General features: G+C 37.7%; 1 protein-coding gene across 1 annotated transcript; it reads left to right on the top strand.

Annotated features, from left to right (window-relative positions):
- Positions 1-205: 205 nt before the first annotated feature.
- atl3 (atlastin 3) lies at positions 206-24,229 on the top strand. Its single transcript, XM_057850596.1, has 14 exons — positions 206-385; positions 4,878-5,089; positions 8,796-8,930; positions 10,564-10,668; positions 10,770-10,820; positions 10,885-10,941; positions 11,022-11,114; positions 11,177-11,315; positions 14,807-14,934; positions 15,000-15,056; positions 15,131-15,202; positions 15,711-15,902; positions 15,987-16,226; positions 23,549-24,229. The coding sequence occupies exons 2-14, from the start codon at positions 4,886-4,888 to the stop codon at positions 23,609-23,611; spliced, it is 1,536 nt and encodes a 511-aa protein (XP_057706579.1). The 5' UTR covers positions 206-385; positions 4,878-4,885; the 3' UTR covers positions 23,612-24,229.
- Positions 24,230-24,302: the final 73 nt, after the last annotated feature.

The raw sequence follows: 24,302 nt of genomic DNA, 5'->3' as shown, positions 1-24,302 counted from the left end.
TTACGGACATAATCCTCTTCTGTAAAACCGAAACACATGACTTGAGCTTCACGTAAACAAACTGGTCGCTACACGTTAATAAACGACATTTCCCATGCAAACGCCTAAAGGAGTGGCGTGATGGATGATGTAGTTTTTATATGAGCTGAAACTAGCGCTGTCAAGAGCGTCAAAACCTCATTTCCCATGAGGTTGCGCGCGAGAATACCCGGAAGTGAGCGAGATTAGCGCCTGGAATAAATTGACATGGTTGTTTTCATGCCAGAGTCGGGGAAAAAGTTACGTTGCTCGCGATCTCTGCGCTAACGAGTTCGCGTTCAAGCTTTTTGGAGACTTTTAAGACATTTTATACATTTATCAACTTGGGGGAAAAAACACCGTTGAGGTAAAGTTTTCAATTCGACTTTAACTGCCACGAGTTGTGCAAAATACGTGTGAGGTTTTACAATCGGCTAGTAAATGTTAGCTTACTTTTATTTTACTGTTTACTGCACTAGGTAGTTAGTAGTTGCGGGAATTTATTGATTAAGATCAACGTTAACGTCAAGCGCCAACTTTGGTTTAAAATGTGATGAACTGAAATGGAGCCAAACGCATAATGTGTTTGAATGTAGGAAAGGCACAGGACAAATACGACAAATTACGATTATCAACGAAGTGTTTTTGTATCTTGAGTGTCATTATGAACGTCAGTTTTCGTGCAGGCCGCAATTTTCATATTTTGTACATTACATCTAAAACAGTGCACGGAGATGTTGGCATGTTACCTCTGAGGACCACACCCTTTTAATGTCTTCACTTTTTTTGGGTGAAAATACAAGGCCGATTGAGCAGTTATTTCAAATCTTTCAACGAGAACTCTTCATTTTTTTGTCTTCTATAGTGGAACAACAAGTGCCGCTTTTCACTTTAAGGCTGATATTCTTGATCTCATGAGTACAGTTTTTTGTCTTACTATCAGTTTTTTTTTTTTTTTTTTTTTTTTTTTTATACATATTTACATTCCTGTAGGTTCTAGAGTTGTCAAAAGTATTGAACTATTAATACTGAAATGTATCCGGATACGGTATATGATTGCAAAAGTATCGCTACCCAGTTATTAAGTTGTTTTTGCACAATCACCGGTCGGTAGAATTATTTTTAGGCATGAGGTATATTTGATTTTACTTGGTAACTCAACGGCTGCCATTTATGGCGAAAGACATCCAATCCATTCAAAGTGGGAGGGCTGTCTACCACCCTCCCACTTCAAATGGATTGGACGTCTTATAGTTATAAACTCATTTAACTCATTCAAATAGGCACTAGTAGCCTCCTGGATCCAAATATTAGACCCAAAATGTCTCAGTAATGCGAAAACCCCCCAAAAAACTGTGGACCTGTGAAGCTTTTGGGAACTCTTTGGTAATTCCAGACTTTAAAATACATTTAACTTGACTTGAAGACGACCGGTAGGTGTCCTTCCAATGACAAAATTGTTCTTACAGGTTGGACTTCCATGCTTAATTGACAACTAATTGATTATAAAATTAATTGACAACTATTTTGATTGTTTATTTAATTTGTTTAGAAACATTATTGATCCAAAAAGTTTCCAAATCCCTTTTTTTGAGCATCCAAACAAATAAATATTTCATTTATTGTTAATTTTTGAATTGTTATTAATTTAACTTATCCCCCCTCATTTTTTAAAATGAAAAGAATTCTCTTTTGTATTTAGTATTAAAATATGTATTATTAGATAGGTATTTCTTTATGAAAAAAAAAAAAAAAAAGAAAAACTTTTTTCGACTCAAATGTTTTAATTTACCCTATACTGAAATTAAAAAACAAACCTGAAAAAAAAAGAATTTGGCCTTTTTTATTTTTAAAATGTTAATTTATTGTAAAAATATATTATACTGTATATGGGAAAAAAAACAATATTTTGTAATTAGACTCTACATTATTTAAAAAAAAAAAAAAAAAAAAAAAAAGGAACAAAGGTTCAATTAAGGACGGTGGCTGAGAAGTGCAAAACACTTACAAAACCCTTACAAATTAGCAAAAGCCGACACATATTTATATTTCAAGAAACAAACATTTTAGAAAACAAAAAAAGACGAAATGCAATCTCACAAAAAACTAACTTATTTTGCGTGACTTGTTTTCTGTGACTTTTGATGTATTTTTTATGACTTGTGATTTGTTTTCTGTGGTTTGTGATTTATTTTGTCTTTTGCTCATTTGTTTTTTGAAATGTAATTTGTTTTGGGTATTTTTTAAGTGTTTTACTATAGAAATCAGGTCGATGCCTTCTTGCAATATAAGCAATTGCGTAATTCTTTTTTTGTTTTGTTTTTTTAATTTTCAGACAACAAAAATTGAACCAGTTGAAGATTTTTTCATTTTTATGGACAATTTTAACAGTGTCTGTATTTAAAAAAATGACTTGGGCAATTTTTTAAAGGAGTGACGAGATAATTATGTTGTGTCACATGACCTATTTTCTAACATTTGCTTTGGAAAACCATCATACACTTTTGCCTCCAATGCACATTTCGATCTACAATATTTATCACAAAGTAATATAACAGTAAAAAAAAGGATTAATATATGAGCAGATTAGTTGACCAATTGCAAAAATATTGGGTAATTACTCAACTATCACATAACTATATGTCTGCGTTTGCAAATGCACACACAGAGCTGATTATTCATGACCTACGAACTTACTAGAGGGGCAAATAAGTTTCCAAGTACATAAAGCTAAAAGTGGATAAAAAGTTTGTACATTACTAAACACGGAAGACGTTTTCCATATGAAAAGAAAAGCGCTGGTTGTGTTGCTGATGGTGGGAGTGGACATATTCCTCCGCAGAGGAATCGACAACAAAGGAGCTTGTTGAAAGCCGTCCAACCAGCAGAGCACTGATTAGCCGAAAGCCAAAAAGTGTGACACCCGTGAACATTTACAAATTCGCACAGAGTGCCACATTGTCAGCATAAACTGCAGAGATAATTTCTTCTGGAGGGATCCTAATGTTCTCGTTTTTTTTTTTTTTTATTATTATTTTTTTTTATTTAAATTGAGTAATTTATTATTATTATATATACATTACATTATTTTCTTCTCTCCTGTTTGTTCCCTGCGGCTTTTACACTTTCTGGAATTTATTTCATTTCTTTTTTTTAACTAGCATCTTTTTTCTTGTAATAAATAAAATAGTTACGTTTTCATTTCGCATTATGACGTTACCGATTAGGGTGCGTTCAAATATTCTAACGACTAGGATGAATGTTCCTTTATCACAAAATTGGACTTCCCGTGGGTATGAGTGCACGCTTGGTGTATACTATATTCTCCAACAAATGCACCCTTAGCTATTGATGGCTCCAAAGGCTCCGTTTGTGCGAAAACTATTTAATATCAGGTACATGATGACTTGTTGTTAAGCTAAGGCCCTTGCTGCCACTATAGAAGAATCATTTAAGCCTAACCTTGGATGATTAAACATATTTTAATTGAATGGATATTCAAATTTTGCCACTACATGGGTCTCGGCTGCTACGTTAGCACCAGCAAAGCTTGCCAGAAGCTTCGTCAGACTTCGTCGAAAGCTGGGGATTTTATAGACGAATATCTATGGCTATATGCCGATACAAAAGAAAAATTTTAAAAGGATGGATATCCACTGCTTGCTACGACAGGAGGATGCTAAATGCTAATGCCGAATTGCCTTTTACAATCAGCACTCGGAGGACTTCATTGCCCAGGAAAGCAACAAGCAATGCTTGATCCCATTACAGAAGAACGTTTGAGGCCTAGACGGATTATCACAGTGTGCTACAATAAAGCTGCTATGTTAGGGCTATCGATGATAGCCGTTATCCCTGTTTATCAGATGCTATGGCCGGGATTTTTAAGTGGACTTTGTCCGCTTCAAGTTTAGAATTGCAATGTAAAGTGGATTTTGTGTTTTCTTCTTTGTAAATGTAGCAAACTGTTTTTTAACTCACTGCTTTTGATGATGGACATCCATTTTAAATGAGTTTACCACTAGGTGACTACAGCAATCGTTCATTCGCTGTCAGCGCTCTCACTTCAAATGGATTGGAAGGCTGTGGCTTTTAATGGCTGCCTATGAGTTAGAGTTAGGTGTTTTTTTTTGTTTTTTTTTAAAAAAAACATTCCAGACGGCTTCAGAGAACACAAGTGGAACTGGCTCCACTGAGTGAAAGGCCGTTACATATGAATGAGGAAGATGCAATTTGGCGTCTTTATGTGTGTTTGTTAACGAGCAATCAAATATTCCTGTGTGACATTTCTATGTAAATATCCCGTAATAAGACACGGACATCTGCAGCTTATAGTCAGGTGTTTATTTTATTTTATCTTTATTTTATCAGGCAGTCTCATTGAGATTAATATCTCTCTTACAACAGAGGCCTGAGAACAAAAAAACATTCAGAAATATCAAACAACACAAAATACACTAACAGAAACAGTTACAATAATCAGTAAAAACATCAGACAAAAGAGATTTGAAATCACTAAGATGAATGATTGACTGTAGTTTTAAGAGTAGTTTGCAATTGGTTCCATTTAAGAGGAGCATAGTAGCTAAAGCCAGTTCTGCCAACATTAGTGCGAGTGAATGGAATGTTTAGGGTTAAGTAGTTGGATGATCGTGGATATGGACTTTTCCTTATATTTTGGGAAATTTGGGCAGTGCGTCTTATCATCAGGTGGGCTCTATAGTCTGTAAATTATGGTAGTTTAATGGATAACCTGAAAAATTGTGCTTTTTAGTAGTAAAGACCCACAATTCAGGGTTAAGAAACGATGTTCAACTCTTGAAAGTTTAATATTTTTTTTCCTGCGCTGTTTCATTAAGGAGCAACAATGGGGAGCACGCCGGGCCCAGTTCAGATCGTGACGGTGTGCAAGGAAGATCACTCGTTCGCACTGGACGAAAAGGCGCTGGAGCGCGTCCTCCTGTCGCCAGTCGTGCGAGACAAGGACGTGGTGGTGCTTTCGGTGGCCGGTGCCTTCAGGAAGGGCAAGAGCTTCCTGCTTGACTTTATGCTTCGCTACATGTATAGAAAGGTCAGTGACACAGCAGACACAGAAATAGAAAAAGGTAGGGCTCACTTTAATTAACTCGTTGCCGATGGGTGGAAAAAAATCGATATATGATAACACAAAAAATGTTAATTTCTTTATTTTTGTGTAATTGTATAAACCCAAAAATCCTTGAATAGGCTAGATTGAACTGACATCTATCGCCGTCAGCTGTTTATTTTATTTTTTTTAAATTGAATATTGTTGTCAAGACATCTTTTTTCAAATTGCAGCAGAAAATGCAGGAAGCTCAACAGCATTTCTAACAAAGTTAAGGTTTTTGAACATGTATTTGTTAAATGTACACAGTGAGGAGCAGAAGTATTTGCACCCCTTGTGATTTTGCATGTTCATCCACTTAGAAAATAGGTAGAGGTCTGAAATTCCAATCTTAGATGCATTTCCACTTATTGATATATAATCTATAAAAAAAATCCTGAACTCACGTTGTATGATTTTTCAGTAATTTATTTGTAACTTACTGGGGTTCTTAAGTATTTGTACCCCTGAGAAAATCAGTGCTGATATTTAGTGCAGAAGCCTTTGTAATTACAGAAGTCAGACGCTTTCAGTAGTTCTTCACCAGGTTTTCACAAATGGAAGCAGGGATTTTGACCCATTCCTCCACACAAATCTTCTCTAGATCTGTAAGGTTTCGGAGCTGTCATTAAGAAACACAAAGTTTCAGCTCCATCTGAAGATTTTCTATTGGATTGAGGTCTAGAGACTGGCTAGGCCACTCCACAACTTTGATATGCTTTTTATGCAGCCACTCCTTGGTCAGCTTGGCTGTGTGCTTCGGATCATTGTCATGTTGGAAGATCCAGCCATGACTCATCTTCAAGTTACTGAGGGAAGGAGGTTGTGGCTCAAAATCTGACGATACATTTCACCATTCATCCTCTGCTTTATACAGTACAGTCGTCCTGTCCCCTTTGCCGACAAACCATGAGGTTTCCACCCCCGCACATCACAGTAGGGATGGTGTTCTTGGGATTGTAGTAAGGGTGTAACGGTACATGTAATAGTATTGAGCCGTTTCGGTTCATGGTGCTTGTTTTGAAACGGACGCGTACCGAACGAGTTTCTGACGTAATATAACCTTAATTTTCGAGGCTGTGAGTCGATCGGGTTACAGTTTCTTTGTGTAGATTATATTTACAGTGTCTTCTCTACTATAATGAGGACCAACACGGTAGGACAGTAGGCTGTAACCCAGAAACGTCAACGGCGCGACAACGTGGCCGCCGCGAGAACGCAGTGAAACGCGGGCGTTAGAGTCAATCAGCCAATGCACTCCAGTCGCAGTGCGGCCGCGTGTTAGACGCGTCCCAGAAGTGGCTCAACGCGACGCACGCGAAAAGAACGGCAGTTTATTATTTGACGCGAGACGCGGCCCTCCTGCGTCAATACTACTAGCTAGCAGACCGGGCAGACCGGAAGTCACTCGTGTAAAAATACGGTGGATCCGGTCGATTTTCAAACTAATATGCAATCGTAACCTACTTTTTGAGTCCATCAGATCTTTTGAGTGGTAGATCGGGGCACGGTTGACTTGTCTTTGTTGATTTACTGCTGCTGCCTTATCTGCTATTATAATAACCAACATGGCCCCGTGTTCAATACAAAACCCTCCTACCACAACAAGTAGGAAGTAATATTCACATAGGAACTAGAGTTATACAACATAAAATATACAATATAAATGAATACTACATCACATTTGTAAAATATAAACACATAATAAAATAAGTAATAGCCCATTTAAATAAAATGAAATGAGCTAAAACACCTGTAATTTAATAATAAGAATAATACACACATCCTGCTTACACAATTAATTAATTTCGGCTCCTCACTGGACATACATATAATGTTTGTAATTTTCTTTTAATTATTTATTTTAGGTTATCTTTAGAAAGTTAAATGAAAATGTCAACAAGAAGCTAGATCTCATTTGGGTACAAGTGGTGTAAAGTGCTGTCAATTCCTCTTCTACAGCAAAAACGATGAATGTTGCCCTACCCTGTCGCAACATGTGAACTGACAAGTTCGCATACAACAAAATATTCATCCTGACAGGTTGGAGCGCGGCTGATTTGCATTGTTTCTGCGGCGCTACTGGCTTAACCACCACTTTCTACTGTATGTTTCCCATGTAAACAAAACAGAATTTGCGACACCACTTTCTCAGAGTAGCCTCGCCTGAAATTCTGTCACTCATGCTGTGTGATATGGAAAAAAATCTCCCTTCACGTTATGGGTCTTTTAATATCTTAATACATTCCTATTATCTGGTGGAAAACTAGACATATCACATTATATTATGACAGCTTTTCCACCACTCACTTTATTTTTGAATTGAAATTAAACTGACCTGCCACGATTGTTAAATGTATCAAGTAGTGCTGCAACCTAATACTATCCAGTGTAAACACAAGCAGCGTAGTAACATACATATTTTTTAGTCAAATGTATAGATCAGAAATGTCCAAAGTCCGGCCAAATGCGGCCCGTGGACAAATTTCATCCGGCCCCCAGCCTCTGTCATAAAATCAGTAACGTCTGGCCCACACACAGACTTAATAAATTGGTCAGCAGTACTGCTACCAGCATATGAAGTAGCTTACACACTAAATGCTGCTCCTCATTTAACCACTAAAAGGCAGCAGCACTCTAAGCAACATTACCCCGTGTGACACTTTACTCCCAATTTTCAAAAATGGCGACGATCAACAAAAAAAAGTTGACTGTGACGGCCGCTGCTTGAAGGATAGCTGGAAATTGGACTATTTCTTTTCTAAAATACGCAACAACTGTCTCTGCCTCATTTGCAGAGACAGTCGCTGCTTTTAATAGTTCAATGTGAGGCGATATTACCAAACAAGACACGCTGACATGTACGACAAGATTACAGGGTAAATACGTAGCGATAAATTGAAGCAACTTGAAGCTAGTTTAATTTCACAGCAGCAGTATTTCGCAAGAGCCCGAGATTGGAAAGAGTACGCCTCAAAGGCTAGTTGCGAGATTGTTGAAATTATTAATTTTAAAAAATAATAAAGCAAATGTGACACACAGAATGACTTGCTAAAATTTGCTTAAATCTATTGTTCTACGTAAAGGACGTCAGCCAAGGTCGCCCCCCCACATTTTTACCACACCAAATCTGGCCCCCTTTGCAAAAAGTTTGGACACCCCGGTATAGATGCTTAATTATCTACTAATAACTGTGACTACTTTGACTTTTAAGACTGTTGTATAATATTTGACTTTTAAGACTGTTGTATATAATGTTAGCATGATATAATTAACAATAAATTGATATTAACATTGGAAAGAATTGTGTTGTCTGTGTTCTGTCTGGATTATATTTTTAAAAATATTTTCAATTGTCTTGCATGCAGTACTCTAAAGCGATTGGCAGGGGGAGCCAAATGGCTAACTATTGGGTGGCGATAGGGACTCTTGAGGCCGATTGGTACTACAATTGCATATTGAATCCAACCCATGTTCCAAATGGGTGCAAATTGGACACCATCTGCCGACCAAAATGTATATTGTATAGCAGGTCTATTTATGGCAATAACGACCAAAGACATGTAAAATGTTAATTGAAAGATTCTTATTGTTCTGGCAGTATTTATTGTTATATTCTACAGCATTAACTTTCAGTGTGGCATCACCGCAGGGTGATGAAAACTGGCTGGGCCGTGATGACGAGCCGTTGACGGGATTCTCTTGGCGAGGTGGCTCGGAGCCCGAGACCACTGGCATCCAGATCTGGAGCGAGGTCTTCCCCATCCGGAAGAGTGATGGAACCGAGGTGCATCATTGCATGACACCTGACATAATACTGAGCATGCCTGAGCAACATCCAACTCTTCAGCCTCTGTTTACTGGCTGTTTTAACTGCATGAAAGTAGTACAACACGTTGTAACATCCCAGTTTGATCATCTTGTGAGGCAAGACTTATCTACCGGTAAAGTAAGCAACATCACTGATAACATGTAGATGCGTTTGTTATGCCTTTAAAACATACTACATCTATATTAATCCGCTTCAAGTGCAACTCTGAGTATTGAATTAAAGCACTCACAACAATTTTAGATGTGTAAATTACTTTGTAGTATTCTCTTTTTATATCAGGGTATACTGTATGATAAAAGTCTACACACCTCTGTTGAGAAGGGTCTGTCTTCGGCTTGCGAGCCGTCACTGGTAATGTGGGCGTCATTGGTAATGTGTCAGTGCTGTTGGCTATAGTTAACCCTATTTGTAATCCTAACCTCATAAATGGACCCGTCCTACTGGTCTATAGCTAACCCTATTTGTAACCTTAACCACAAACACACCCTGTCAGTAAAGCGTCTAGTGGAGGCTTGCCGAGGCCAGCGGGAGCACGCTACATGGTCAATTATTTTTAAGCATAAGAACTTGGCGGAAGCTTGCGGAAACAGGCTAGTTGGCCAATCATAATTTATATGCAGAAGTACTAAGAACAAAAAGAACAAGTACCGTATTTTTCGCACTATAAGTTGCAGTTTTTTCATAGATGGGCTGGGGGTGCGACTTACACTCTGAAGCAGTGTTTTCCAACCTTATTTGTGTCACGGCACTTTCTACACGTTGGAAAAAATCTTGCGGCACACAACAAACCAAAAATGTTCAAAAATTACTTTCTGTACAGTATATTTAATTATGAAATAATTTCTCAATATATATTAAGTATAAATGTATACTTTCTCAGTGTGAAACTTGAGCCTGTATGGATGAACACAAAGCCGATATCCTTGCTGGAATCTTTGTCAACAGCTCTTAGTCTCTCTCTGTTTTTATTTTTTATAGCAGTTAGGCTTGAAAAGCTCAGAATTGTCCGACGGGGACTTTAGAAATGTCTTTAGTCGCAAGCATCTCACTGACAATGGCCTGGCTTTGCAGGCAGGTAGTATTCCCTCTTTTTTTATTATATCATTTCGTATATTATTTTGGTGTTTTGGAGTTACACTGATGGTTTGGTAAACTTGTTAGCATGTTCTTTATGCTATAGTTATCTGAATAACTCTTAATAGCTATGTTACGTTAACATACCTGCCATGTTTGCATTTCGTTGTTCATACATCATGTAATATCATACTTTACACTTGTTCAGCATGTTGTTCTCTATTGTATTTTTTATTTTAAATTGCCTTTCAAGATAATGTATCTGTTCTATGTGTTGGATTTTATTAAGTAAATTTCCCCCAAAATGCGACTTATACTCCTGTGCGACTTATATGTTTTTTTCCTCTTCGTTGGGCATTTTACGGCTGGTGGGACTTATACTCAGGTGCGACTTAGTCAGAAAAATACGGTATCAGTGATGTCCCAATCTTGAAAGCCACAGACAGATACAATACAATTGCCCCTTTTCAAATACCAGGTTTTATGTGATGTATTTTTGTATGTGGTATTGTAGGTAGCAGTAGTGCTGATGGACACTCAAGGAGCATTTGATAACCAGTCCACAGTCAAAGACTGTGCAACCATTTTCGCCCTGAGCACTATGACCAGTTCCATTCAGGTGATCACAAAGCGGATGTCAATTAGTTAATTATGTACCTTGTGCCATTTTTTGCTAAAATATCAGTTACCGTAATTTGTCATTATTGTTTATTCGTGCAGATCTACAATCTGTCTCAGAACATCCAAGAAGACGACCTGCAGCAATTACAGGTTTGGACCGAACTACTCACAGCTTTCAGCATGATTTGCAATCCAACTGTCTGTCCATTCACAGCTGTTCACAGAATACGGCCGCCTGGCTTTGGATGAGATATTCCTGAAACCCTTCCAGGTATGTCAGTTGCCACATTGGTCTTGTTCATTACGTATCACATCATATGTTATTCCAAACAACGTTTTTGTTTCGTACAGTCCTTGATGTTCCTCATCCGCGATTGGAGCTTTCCTTATGAGTACACATATGGCTTTAAAGGAGGCAACGAATTCCTGGATAAACGGTTACAGGTAAGGGAAGGAGCTCAGTGAGGTTCCGTCGGGAGTTGAACTTCCGTGCTTTGTTGGCCTAGGTAAAGGAAGCCCAGCACGAGGAGCTGCAAACAGTCAGGGAGCACATCCACTCGTGCTTCACCAACATTTCCTGCTTCCTGCTGCCACACCCTGGTTTGAAAGTTGCAACCAGTCCTACTTTTGAGGGACAACTAAATGGTGAGCATTCATAGAGGAGCAGCAGTGGCCAAATTCTACAATTAAACCATTAAATGTGGCATATGTATATACACACACATACATACAGTGCCCTCCATAATTATTGGCACCCCTGGTTAAGATGTGTTTTTTAGCTTCTAATCATTTTTTTAATTCAAATAATATGGGACCTTCATGGAAAAAAAGGGAAAAATCCAACCTTCAATACAAGTGCATTTATTCAGTGGGGAAAAAATCCCACATAAAGAAATAATTATTTGACATCAGATAATGTCTGTCACAATTATTAGCACCCCTGGTGTTAATACTTTGTACAACCCCCTTTTGCCAACAAAACAAGGTCTGTGGACTGAGATGGCCATGGGAGGAGCTTGATTTTATGCATGGTGGACCATTTCTGTGTAGATTTGGCCATAATGTTTAGGGTCATTGTCTTGCTGAAAGACCCAGTGACGACCCATCTTCAGCTTTCGGGCAGAGGGCAACAGATTTTGATTTAAAATGTCCTGGTATTTCAAAGCATTCATGATGCCATGCACCCTAACAAGGTTCCCAGGGCCTTTGGCAGCGAAACAGCCCCACAGCATCACTGACCCACCCCCATACTTCTTAATGGGTATGAGGTGCTTTTCAGCATACGCATCTTTTGTGGAACGCCAGACCCACTTAGAGTGTTTGTTGCCAAAAAGCTCAATCTTGGTCTCATCTGACCAAAGCACACGGTCCCAGGCTTCAACTGGGACCGTGTCCCAAATCTACACAGAAATGGTTCACCAGACACAAAATCAAGCTCCTCCAATGGCCATCTCAGTCCCCAGACCTTGTTTTGTTGGCAAAAGGGGGTTGTACAAAGTATTAACACCAGGAGTGGCATTTTTTTCCCACTGAATAAATGCACTTGTATTGAAGGTTGGATTTTTCTCTTTTTTTTCCATTAAGGTTCCATATTATTTGAATTAAAAAAAAAAATATATATATATATATTAGAAGCTAAAAAACACATCTTAACCAGGGGTGCCAATAATTATGGAGGGCACTGTGTATCTATATACACATATTCAGTATATATTTGTATCACGATTTCTTTAAAAAAATTTATTCCATTTACGCTCATGCACGTCGATTCCATTGACCCCGATGTATGTCGATGCCATTGACACCCATGCATGTAGATGCCATTGAAGGCTGTGTACGTCATTTCCATTGACAGGAAGTGAGCCCAAGGGGTTTACCTGCTAAAGCAAAGCTACCATTGCAATTTCTGGTTTTGTAGTTTAATACGTAATTTTACTATTTATTGATAACATTTTTTTATTTCAGCATTTATTTATTCCACTTTGTATTTCTTTTGACACTCCTCTTTGCTTGTGCAAAACAAAATACCAAGTAAAATAAGTGTTCAAATAAAACGAAATTTACGTAAGTAAAATTTAAGTAAATTACAAAAAAAATGAAATAAAGGAATATTGAAATTGAAATGCATGCATGTTGAAAAGAGCAAACAATGAAATATATAAAGCCTATCCTTGCTAACTATGCGTCGGAGGTGGGGTTAACCCTGAACTGGTTGCCAGCCAATCACAGATTTAAATATAAATATATATATATTAAAAAGTTTAAATAAATTAAACATTGAAATACCATAAATGAATCTTGAAATTAATAAATTTGGCAATAAAAATTGCTTAAATTAATTAACAAAATGGGATCAAATAAAACAAATAAATGGAAATAATTGTTTGAAATAAGTACAGTAAAACAGTGATATTTAAAATTCTGACATTCTGTAATATATTTAATAACACATTAAATGCTTGATTTTATGATTCATTTTATTTTTATACTCCTGGTCCTCTAAAGAGACGAACCTATTTGAAAAATTGTTCAGACAATGTGCTGTGAAAGCTTATCTGAACAAACAATATTGCAGAAGCATCACAATTTCAACACATTATCATTAGTATATCTAGTATAGTATAGTATATCTACAGTATATCTATAGTTATATATAAATGGAGCTATGTCTGTGTGTGTGTGTGTGTGTGTGTGTGTGTGTGTGTGTGTGTGTGTGTGTTCGTTCCCTATAGACTCCGAAACGGCTGGGCGGAGTTTGACGAAATTTTACACAGTTATACTTTATTTGTCTGCGAGTGTTCTTAAATCCGTTAGTTTTCTGTAGGCCCCCAGTGAGTGCGGAAAATTAATTAGAAACTCCAAAAATTTGTTTAGAAAATCCTCTTGTGTAGAAGCAACAGCACCATGTTTTTGGCAAAAGACGATTGCGATTGCAGGGTCATAGTTGGCTTTTGAACTTTATCATTTTATATACAAATTTAAATGTGCTGTGATGACACGTTATGGCTTTGAGTACTCCACAAGAAGACGCTGGATAAAAAAAAAAAAAAAAAAAAAAAAAAAAAAAAAAAAAAAAAAAAATTTCTGTAATTATTAATAAAGGATTATTTTATCTTAGTTTCTATAAAGGCGAGTTTGCCTGTGTAGCTTAGCTGTCTTTGTGTTCGTGTTTTATGAACGCTGAAACGGCTGGGTGGATTTTGACCAAATTTTACATAATTTTGTACTTTGTGTCTGGGAGTGTTGTTAGATGGGTTTGAGCTTCATAGGCCTCCATTTAGTGCAGAAAATTGATTCGAAACAAAAAAAAAAATTGCCATAGAAATAGAAAATGCCAATTTTCACTTTTTTACCCAAGCAACGCTGGGCCATTCTGCTTGATAAATCCATCCAGTATACCTGTACATAAAAAAAAAATCATGAGGAAGAACTGATTTCAATGTTTAAGTGTTGAATCAACCAACCGTTGCCCCAACAACCCAGCTCAAGTACTATATTGGCCCGAATATAAGACGGCCCTGATTATAAGACGACCCCCTCTTTTTCAAGACTCCAGTTTGAAAAAAGACTTTTTGAACACCAAATTAATTTTTATACAGAAAAGAATTACAGTACATCCGAAACAAATGATTATAACAATATATTTGAGAGAGAAAGCATGTTATTTTGCCTCATTCAAATCTTAAATATCTGAACATTTAAATATGTAAACTAAAGTGCAATCACATTCGTAAATGAAAGGCTTCTGGTTTTTGAAATGTAAATAAACCAATTTATTGTGATAAAACAAAATTGCAATAACTGCATTAACCATCAAAGTGAAGTATAACTGTAATTCTAGTCTTGAAACAAATCTGAATAAGGAAAAACATTGCAATAAAATAATGCAAACTGGTTAAACTTCAGAGAAGCTGAGATCTGTCATGACAGAACATCGCTTCAACAATATCTGGCGGCATCTAGCGTTGTGAATGGGTATAACGTCTAGACCGCGTATATAAGACGACCCCCTCTTTTTCAGTCTTATTTCAATGCAAAAAACACCGTCTTATATTCGGGCCAATACGGTATTATGCCCGGCAACGCCAGGCAATACTGTTAGTTCCTTATAAGGGCCCAAATTCTCTTGTCATCAGCCGTGGCACCCGAGTTCAAAGAGCAGCTGAAGATTTTGATCCCCAATCTGCTGCATCCTGACAACCTGGCTGAGAAGGAGATCAATGGAAACAAAGTCACCTGCAGAGGCCTACTCGAGTATTTCAAGGTACATCTCAAATTCAACTGCATGTGCAGCTTATGTGGAAACTCTTGATTTTTTTTTCTCATCAGGCTTACATCAAGATTTACCAAGGGGAAGATTTACCTCAGCCTAAGAGTATGCTCATGGTGAGTGTCCAATGATAACTAAAAGTCTTGTTTGTCACGCTGATTCTGTTTTAAACGTGCCTTAATTTTGCCAGGCCACAGCGGAGGCTAACAACTTAGCGGCCGTAGCGGGAAGTAAAGATCAATATTACAGGAACATGGAGAAGGTAGGTTCCTAGCTTTTCATTGGCACTGAATGAGCATGCTTCACTGCCACTGACAGCGATAGACATCCAATCCATCTGGGCTGGGAGGGCCAGGCAGCGATTGTTCGATCACAGGAAGTGATCCAATGGGAGTTTACTGACCAGAGGAGCAACGCATCCCTAATTTCTACAGAAATTGCATTTTTAGTTCATAAAATTACATTAAAAGCAGTCACAACAGTATAAAAGGCTATTGATTTGCTTCTTTAGTTTGTGTGTTGAATATGCAAAAGCCACTGTATGGTCAATGTAACAGCTCATATTTAGAGCAACTCAATTTCATCTATCACGCCAATGAGTCCACAATTCTTGACATTTCTGACTCATTTTTGTAGTCCTCTCTGAAAAGAGACTGATAATCTTTTGCGTGTCATTCAAATAAGCATTTGAAGACACCTGCTTTTACTTCAGAAAACATTTTCTGACACATTACTGAATAAGCAAAGTTGTTTTCACCTCAACCGGGCAGATGTGCGGAGGAGACCTTCCCTACGTGTCACCTGAGTCGCTGGAAGAGAAGCACCGGTTTTACTTCAAGGAGGCTCTCTATACCTTCTCCTCCACCAAGAAGATGGGCGGCCAAGAGTTCTGCGACCGCTACCAAGCGCAACTGGAGAAGGAGCTGGAGGAGATGTGGGAGTCGTTCAGTAAGCACAACGAGGTAAACCGACAGAAACATTTTGACAAACAGGAATTTTCTTTTGGAAATCCATCTGAATGTGTTTTTTTTGTTTGTTTTATTTAGTCTAAGAATCTGTTCAGCGCCTTCCGAACTCCAGCAGTGCTCTTCGTTCTGGTGTGCATCCTCTATATTTTGTCGGGAATCCTGCTCTTCGTTGGATTGACCACCTTGGCCCTGGTGTGCGACTGCGTCCTGGGTCTGGTCATGATGGCCATGCTGACGTGGGGCTTCATTCGATATTCGGGCCGCTACCGCGACGTAGGCGGAGCCATCGACCAGGCGGCGGGCGCTGTTCTGGAGCAGGTGAGATGACGTTTGTGTAAATGAAAAAGTAGTCTTTTATTAACTCTTTCATTGTTTTTCCATTGATGGTCATCATTTTTTCAAAAAAGCAACTTCCTTGAATTACCCCCAAACTAACAGAAAGTGACCCTAAATGCCCCAAAACTAGAGCCAATAATGACTTTTTAACCAATATCCTGATATTGCCAAACCCAAAAATCCGATACCGATATTTGTGTTTGTGGACTTAAAATATTATACTTGGAAAAAAATTTGAAAAAGTGCCATAACAATGCAGGGTTTCTCCTATATATTAAATATTGTGGCGCACCGCTACAACAAAACAAGAGCCGCCACATCGTGCAAAAGAAATGTTTTATTTTTTTATTATTTTTTTTTTTAAGGCCGTTTCAAACTAACGGCAGCCTAATGTGAAGGGTTCAGTGGCAACCTATTCATTGTGTATTGTAATGTCTGTAACTATATGGGGCCACTTTAAAAAGTGACGATCGGACGGGGAGCTGTGACGTAAAGGAAAGCGAGGAGGAGATAGCGGTTGCATGTTGCGGAAGCCCTCAGTTATTTTGTTATTCCTTTTCTTTATTATTGTTGCCACAATAAAGTGGCTAAGCCAATTCAGACTCCTGTCCTTCTTCCCCCCATCTGGGGCATTAATGTATTTTGGATCAGACTTTTTGGCGAAAGTGAGTGGTGGACGGCCGTCTTGGACGGAAAGGCAAGTTTGAATGAATTTGCGCCGAGCGGCGGGTCAGACTGCCGCCGCGCTAATGGGTCAACAATGCATTCAATAACAGGAAATGCAGGGCTGTTACGGCGGACGGATATATGCAATCATGGCTGACGAACCCTTGATAAATGCGCTTTTTCCCCAAGTTCCACGAGCTCTGGGACACTCGAAAAATGTCTCATACCTTTCCTTGCTAAGCTACTGTAAATGGTACCTCGATGTGCGTTTGTGTGGAAAAGTAGTTCACGAACAACAACAACAACAAAAAAACTATTTACCTTTTCACTGAAACTAGTAAAACTCTTTACACGGCAATTAGAATTTCCCCCCTACACCTTGAAATGGCTCTATTACAAGGACGTAGGTTTGGTCTCAATATTGGTGGGGACGCTATAGCAGCATAACCTGCATGTACACTTTTTGCAGGGAACAGGACATTAATAAAACAACTGATTAGGTGAACGGGGATCAGGGCTTAATTTCTCACCAATATGAACCTAATTAATTGAAAGGCTAAATGATCAATGCAAAAATAAATCTGTATTGACGTGCTAATTTTCACACTGCAAATTTATAACGTTTCAATCTGATTATTTTTCTTAAATCTATTTGAATATTTTTTTCCATCTTGTTTTGAGTGTTAAAGACTAGTTAACAGATTAATGGGTCAGATTATTATATTTACTTTATGTAAATATTACCATTTGTTCTTATTAAGCCCATACATCTAAAGGTTGGTCATTTTTCACCAAAATCAAGAGGGGAAATGATTTCAAATAATGTTTTGAACAATATCATTTCTTGAAAGAAGAACATTTCTGACGAAAAAAAACTTTTTTTTTTTAAAAGATTAAATATACTCACTGTTTGCTTAAAATAAGAGTGTTAAGATTATTTTCAGAAAGCTGTTTTTTTTATTTCAAGAAATCTGATTAAAATTTACTTGAAGCACTGGCAGATAATTTCACTAATTTCTAGTAGATTTACACTGAAAACAAGGGAATTTAACTAGTCATCAGCCAATCAAACATCCGTTTCAGGGGGGAAAATGGTATCATTGTAAGTCTGAACATAATGAAAGTAATTCACTTCATAATGGTAGGGTCAATTCTATCCTTACAAAATTGTGAAGACAATCTAAATGACCTCTATAACTGAACTCATTATATAATGCAAACAAGGTTGCCTAAAAGTTGGCGGGGATAATTTGAGCATCCTGAAAAGTTCCTACTGTTATGTTCCTAACATCCCTATGCAAACCTACGCCATTGGTCCATTAACAGAAGGACTATTACTGTTGTGTTAATGTAGTACATTAAAGACTACGAGATGTAAGTAGTACTATTGCTACGACAAAAAAAGTCGTATTATTACATTAGGTAATGTAGCTGTAATCAGCTACGCATTTTACGTACATATACCGTAGCTGAGAGCTACGACATTGGCCTGGCTAATGAAATATTTCAAATAGATCTTTGTTATGGTTCTTCTTGGGTAACAAAATTTGAAAAAAATAATTTATTTTGTCATGATATGACACAATTTTGCCATGGCACGACATGGTGAGGCGGTCCGACTCCGAGGCAACTCACCACCGCAGCTTCAAAAAATCCTAGGGGAAACCCTGCAATGTCCCATATAAATAGAAATGAGCAAATTCATTAGAAGAAATAATTCACATTTACACTAGTTACCCCAAATAGCCACTAGGGGGCGACAAAGCTATAGAAATAGGCAATCATAGGACATGACAATGCAATAACTCCCAAGATCCATTTTGCTAGGCTTTGGCACAGATTTTTAATAATAATTTTAAATTATAATTATGTGTATTGTTACTTTTCTTAGTGAGTATTCCTTTCTGGTGACGCAGTTGTTATGTGTGATGAGTTTATATTTCATTATTTTTCATTTAATTTGTGCACCATGAGTGATTAGGGTTTCACCCAGTTAACAATGTTGCAATGGTCTCTCTAAGGAGTGTCCCCTGGCTAAGCACTTACCAGCACATGTGCAGCAGTTGCAGATTTGTACATTAATTTGTTACCAAGCATTCAATTAGGAGTCAAACCAATACTGAAATATTTAGATTTTATATCAATTGCTTTTATTTGACAGTCAAGGTCATGTGGCCAAATTTATCAGACAACTCCACTGAAAACCAACAGAAAGTGACTCGAAAACAATAGGTAGTGACTTGGAAATGCCCCAAAATCAAGAGAAAAATAGCCGTGTACAGTTCTAACAGCTTTAATGGATTTTTTTTTTCATAAATTAACTCATTGGCTGCCTCCGATGGCGATAGGCATCCAAAATTGTTCTTATCTCATGTGGCATTCAGGAGAGAAATCCGGGCAGTTAAGGTCTTTGATGCTCTTCATCCTAAACTCCTGTGTTTGTGCAGCCTATATTAGGTCATTTCAGGCCTTCACACTCGTCCAACACGGCTTTATCGCGAGTAAGAAGTGCTCAGGCCAGACAATTATTTCAAGCACACATTTACTTTATCAGCCAAAATGTGTGCGTGTTGATTAAAGCACATTTTTAAAACCTTAACTGTACAAACCAATAGAGTTTTCAAAAATATCGGAAAATTATATAAATATCGATAGTGAAATGTTATATCCGGATACGATATTTAATTGAAAAGATATCTATACTCATTTACAGTATGTATGTTTTTGCACTACCACAGATCTCTAGAATTTGTTGTCATGGGGTAAATTTGATTTTGCACTACTCTTGATAGTAATTGTAATATAGGATATTTTTTAAATCCTTGTCTGATTTGAGATTAATCCATAATCGATCTAGGATTAATCTACGGTGTATGCGAAATGAATGTATGATCGTTTTGAGATAGTGATCTCTCGCTACGTCACGCTTCAAACATCGTGCCCACAGTGCATCGCGGATTTTTTAAAAATAAAAAAATAAATAAATCCATTCAGGAGTTTATAGAGATGTCCCATCCAATCACGTGCAGCCTCTCACTCTCCCTCCTGAAGCTATCCTTTCTCAGCAGGCAGCTGCAGCTTGTTAAAGTTAATCATGAGTGACAAAGGAGCTTCTTTGAACTTGCCATAGAAGCTTGAGAGTACTACCTTTCAAAGGCGCCAACTCGTTTAACTTGTTAAAAATTGGCTGTAGTGTGCTATGGCAACTCATTGTGTTGTGTGCTGTTCTAAGCAGCATGAGTTGATTTGAGATTAATTGATTTACTCGAGTATTCGATTAGAAAAAAAATTTTCGAATTAAATTCTGCTGCTTTGAGTATGTATCTCTTTCCAATGCTAAATCTGAATTAGTGCTGCAATGATTAATTGATTTACTCGAGTATTCGATTAGAAAAAAAAATTTCGAATTAAATTTTGCTGCTTTGAGTATTCGTTTAATTAAAGTGGTGTTGTAATGGTTTGTTTTGAAAGTGTTTGCATTTAGTTTTATTGATTTGGGTGAATACACTGCTCTCTAGTCTGCCTCATTTCACGTGGCTTGATCCAGCTGCTCCCTGTTAAGACCAACACAAGCTAAGTTTTTGTTGGAGCTAATGTTTTTTAATGCATTCGTAATTTAGTTTAAAGGTATATTTAACCATTTTTTTGTGGGAATATGTGTTTGAACTATTTGTTAAGAGCTCTGTAAAAAAAAAAACAGCATTTTATAGCATTTATAGTATTGGGCTTTTGCTATGTAAGTTAGCCAATTGATCTTTTGTTGTACATATATTCAGATTTATTTATTTATTTTATACCGTTTGAGGCTCAGGTCAGGTATTTTATGTTCCTTATCCGATTACTCGATTATTCGAACTAAGTAGTTCATTGATTAATCGACTACTAAAATAATCGATAGCTGCAGGCGTAATCTGAATACATTTAACACACACACACACATACAAAACAATTAATGTAAATAATCTACATCTCTACTTCGCGGATTTCGGTTATCGCGGGGGGGGGGGGGGCATTAACCGTGAAAAAAGAAGGATCACTGTAGTGCTGCAACGAGTAATCGATTAACTCAAGTATTCGATTAGAAAAAAAGATTCAGTTTAATTAAAGTGGCGTTGTAATGGTTTGTTTTGAAAGTGTCTGCATTTTTTTTTTGGGGTGGATACACTGCCCTCTAGTCTGCCTCATTTCACATGGCTGAATCCAGCTGCTCCCTGTTAAGACCAAAATAAGTTAAGTTTTTGTGTTTTTTTTTTTAATGCATTTGTAATTTAGTTTATAGGTATATTTAGCCGTTTTTGTGGGAATATACTGTATGTCTGAACCATTTGTTAAGACTATTGTTAAAAAAAAAAAAAAGTTTGCATTTTATAGCATTTAAGCTAGTGGACTTGCTATGTAAGTTCACCGATTGTTCTTTTGGTGGCAATAGATCATCATTTATTCATTTTTTAATACAGTTTGAGGCTCAGCTAAGGTATTTAAATTTTTTTATGTTCCTTATCCGATTACTCGATTATTCGAACTAACTAGTTCATCGATTAATCGACTACTAAAATAATCGATAGCTGCAGCCCTAGATCACTGTATATCTACAGTGATATATCTATCACTGTACACTTAATCCGACGTTGATCTAGCTCTGACTTCTTGATTCATGTCGTATCAAAAATAGTATTGACTAGTATCGAGTACAGTGGTACCTCTACATACGAATTTGATTCGTTCCGGGGCCTGGTTTGTAAGTCGAAATGGTCGTAAGTCGAGTGAGATTTTCCTGTAAGAATACATTAGAATTCTTTCATTTGTTCCACAGCCCAAAAACCTATGCTAAATCCTTAATAAATACTGCTGGTACACTTACAAATAGCAATTACACACAACAAAACAAATAATAACTACAAATCGGAATAACAATGATAACATAACGAATCGGGTTTTAATGTGACCGTTGTGTACTGCATGCTTTTCCTGAACGCACTGTGTGACTGACGAGAGAGAAGAGAGGTACGGTAGAATGGAAAGTTTTAACTTTTTTTCATGTTGTTGTTGGTGTAGGCTACGGCGGCCAGTAGCCATGATTTGTTGCACAAGTTCTAAAATTAAATGATTGAAAACCTGATGAAGCTGGCGACTTTCTTGCCGATGTTAGAATAATCATAATAATAAATCGGAAATAAAAGAGCATTTTTATTGTTACCTTAACTGGCGAACAGAGGTCGGAGGAGACCGGCCATATTGTCTAGCCAGTTCACTCACGCACATCACGCTCATATTTTTCTCTTTTCCTTCTTAACGTCATTGGTAAGCGTCACCTTTTTCCTTTTGTCATCACCTGCACTAACCTGCTTGGGACCCATGATGATTTGTCTAACAAGAGAATCCACCATGCAGGAAAACAATGAAATTGCGACGCTTTCATAAATCGTCTTATTTTTAGCATGTCGTCATATGTCGAGACAAATGACGAGCCAAATGTTTAGTCGGATGTCGATGTGATCGTGTGTCGATGTGATCGTATGTCGAGGTACCACTGTATCTCAAAATGAAGTCGATATCTAGCGCCGTCTTAATTGCCCAGTTTAACGGAATCGGACGTCGAACTATTTTGGCAACAATGAGTTAATATTGGATAACTTCCTTGTTAATCTTAGAGCACTTACAGGTCCTTCCTGTACATTTTGGATCATTTCCTTTGGATTTTAGAGCATTTCTAGGTCACTTCGTGTTCATTGGTCACTTCCTGATGATTTTGGGCATTTCTCGGTCACTTTCTCTTGATTCTGGGTCACTCGCTGTTGGGTTTGGGGCAATCCGGGGTTTTTTTGTTGTTAAATTAATGAAAGGTAAGAGAGAAAGAGTTAATTATAATTTAAAAAAAAAAAAATCTATTTGTTGTATCGTAAATGGTAACGACTATTTCGAGTATCGATTTTTGAGTCGAAAATTTTAGTGTCATGACAATACTAAACGCGAGAAAGCAATTTGGCCTCTGCCAGCTGTAGAGTTGAAATCAAGTTCAGCTCCACGACTGACTCAATTTGCTCACAGCAACGTTCGTTTCACTGTTTTGATGTTCGTCACGGAGCCGCATTCCAAACTTTGAACCACCTTGGGGCCAGGGAAGCTGCATCAAAGCATGAGAGCATCAACAAACATATGACACACGCAACGTTGTGAGAAACCGCCTGAAGAAGACTTTGGGGCTTTTTTGTAATTCGGGTCTGGTACGTCAAGTAAGGCCATATTGCCAATATTACAAGTGTATTTTTGGTCATGATAGGAATATGTCTCTACAGACGTGCCTGGACTGATGACCAATCAGAGAGAGCGTCTTTAACTGTAGAGCAGAATGCTACAAATCAGTCAACTTTTCGCAATTTGAAGACAGAGGCCGCATCGCTCCTGACCTTTGACCCTTGACCCTAAAGTTTGACCCAGGGCGTCAACGTTGCGTGCAGGTGTCGCCAGAGTTCGATTGCACTTCACGTGGGAGGAGGCCCATGATAGGAAAATGTCTCTACAGACGTGCACAGTACTAAAACAATTTTGAAGAGCAAGAGTGGCACATCGACTTTTTGAAAAGTGTTGACTCCTAACGTCAAGTACTCCTATCATGCGTTGCGTTTGTGTGTCTTCAGGCGACGGTGGCGCTGAACAAGTCGAGAGGGCAGAACCTGCCTAACGTGAAGAAATCCAGCTAGAAGCTTTGGATCATCTCAACATAACATGGACCCGCTTTCAGCACTCAAGCCTTATGTTGATGCTTTTGCAAAAAAGGTCATCGGGAAGAATACGGTCAGGGGATTCTTTTTTGCTGAACATTAACGGCAATAGGCGTCCGATCTATTTTGACTGGGAGGGGGCCGGCATCGTTCGCTGGCAGCTCCTACCAGTCAAATCGAATCAGACGTCTATTGCCGTCATTGGCACTAAAACATACCTTCAGAGCATTCCGTTCTCCAAGAAAATGTAACATTCCTCATCGTGTTGTATCCAAGCATTAAAACTTCTCTGTTGACCATTCCCAAATAGATTTTGATACAGAACGGTAGATTATTTTTAGATATATTATTTATAGGAACTGGTTCCATGAGCGGTTAAATTCCAAAGTTTATATAGATTGACCAAGATTTTCTTAATTTATGTACGAGGAACCAGCTAGCCAAAGACTTAGCTTAGCTTTTGCAGCCTTTCAAAATGATTCATATTATGATGCTATATGAAGACTATACATAAGAGTGTATTATTGTACAGCAAAGATGGGCGGAGTTTCAATTTGCACTTTTGTAATCAAGCAAATAAACAATTGGATTATTCAACTGTCTTGTCACTTTAAGGACCTGAACCTTGAAACCAGCCAAATTTAAGTGTAGGTTGATGGTCAGTTATTGT

The sequence above is a fragment of the Corythoichthys intestinalis genome, chromosome 11, assembly GCF_030265065.1.
Source record: "Corythoichthys intestinalis isolate RoL2023-P3 chromosome 11, ASM3026506v1, whole genome shotgun sequence".
NCBI classification, from domain to species: Eukaryota; Metazoa; Chordata; class Actinopteri; order Syngnathiformes; family Syngnathidae; genus Corythoichthys; species Corythoichthys intestinalis.
This window is presented reverse-complemented; position numbering and strand designations above follow the sequence as displayed.

What these genes read in the sequence shown, in the direction of transcription:
- atl3 (XM_057850596.1), top strand. Translation starts at nt 4,886, where the DNA reads ATGGGGAGCACGCCGGGCCCAGTTCAGATCGTGACGGTGTGCAAGGAA. An exon ending in AGCCTAAGAGTATGCTCATG is followed by an intron (nt 15,057 to 15,130) that starts GTGAGTGTCCAA and finishes TAATTTTGCCAG; the next exon opens with GCCACAGCGGAGGCTAACAA. An exon ending in CGGGCGCTGTTCTGGAGCAG is followed by an intron (nt 16,227 to 23,548) that starts GTGAGATGACGT and finishes GTGTGTCTTCAG; the next exon opens with GCGACGGTGGCGCTGAACAA.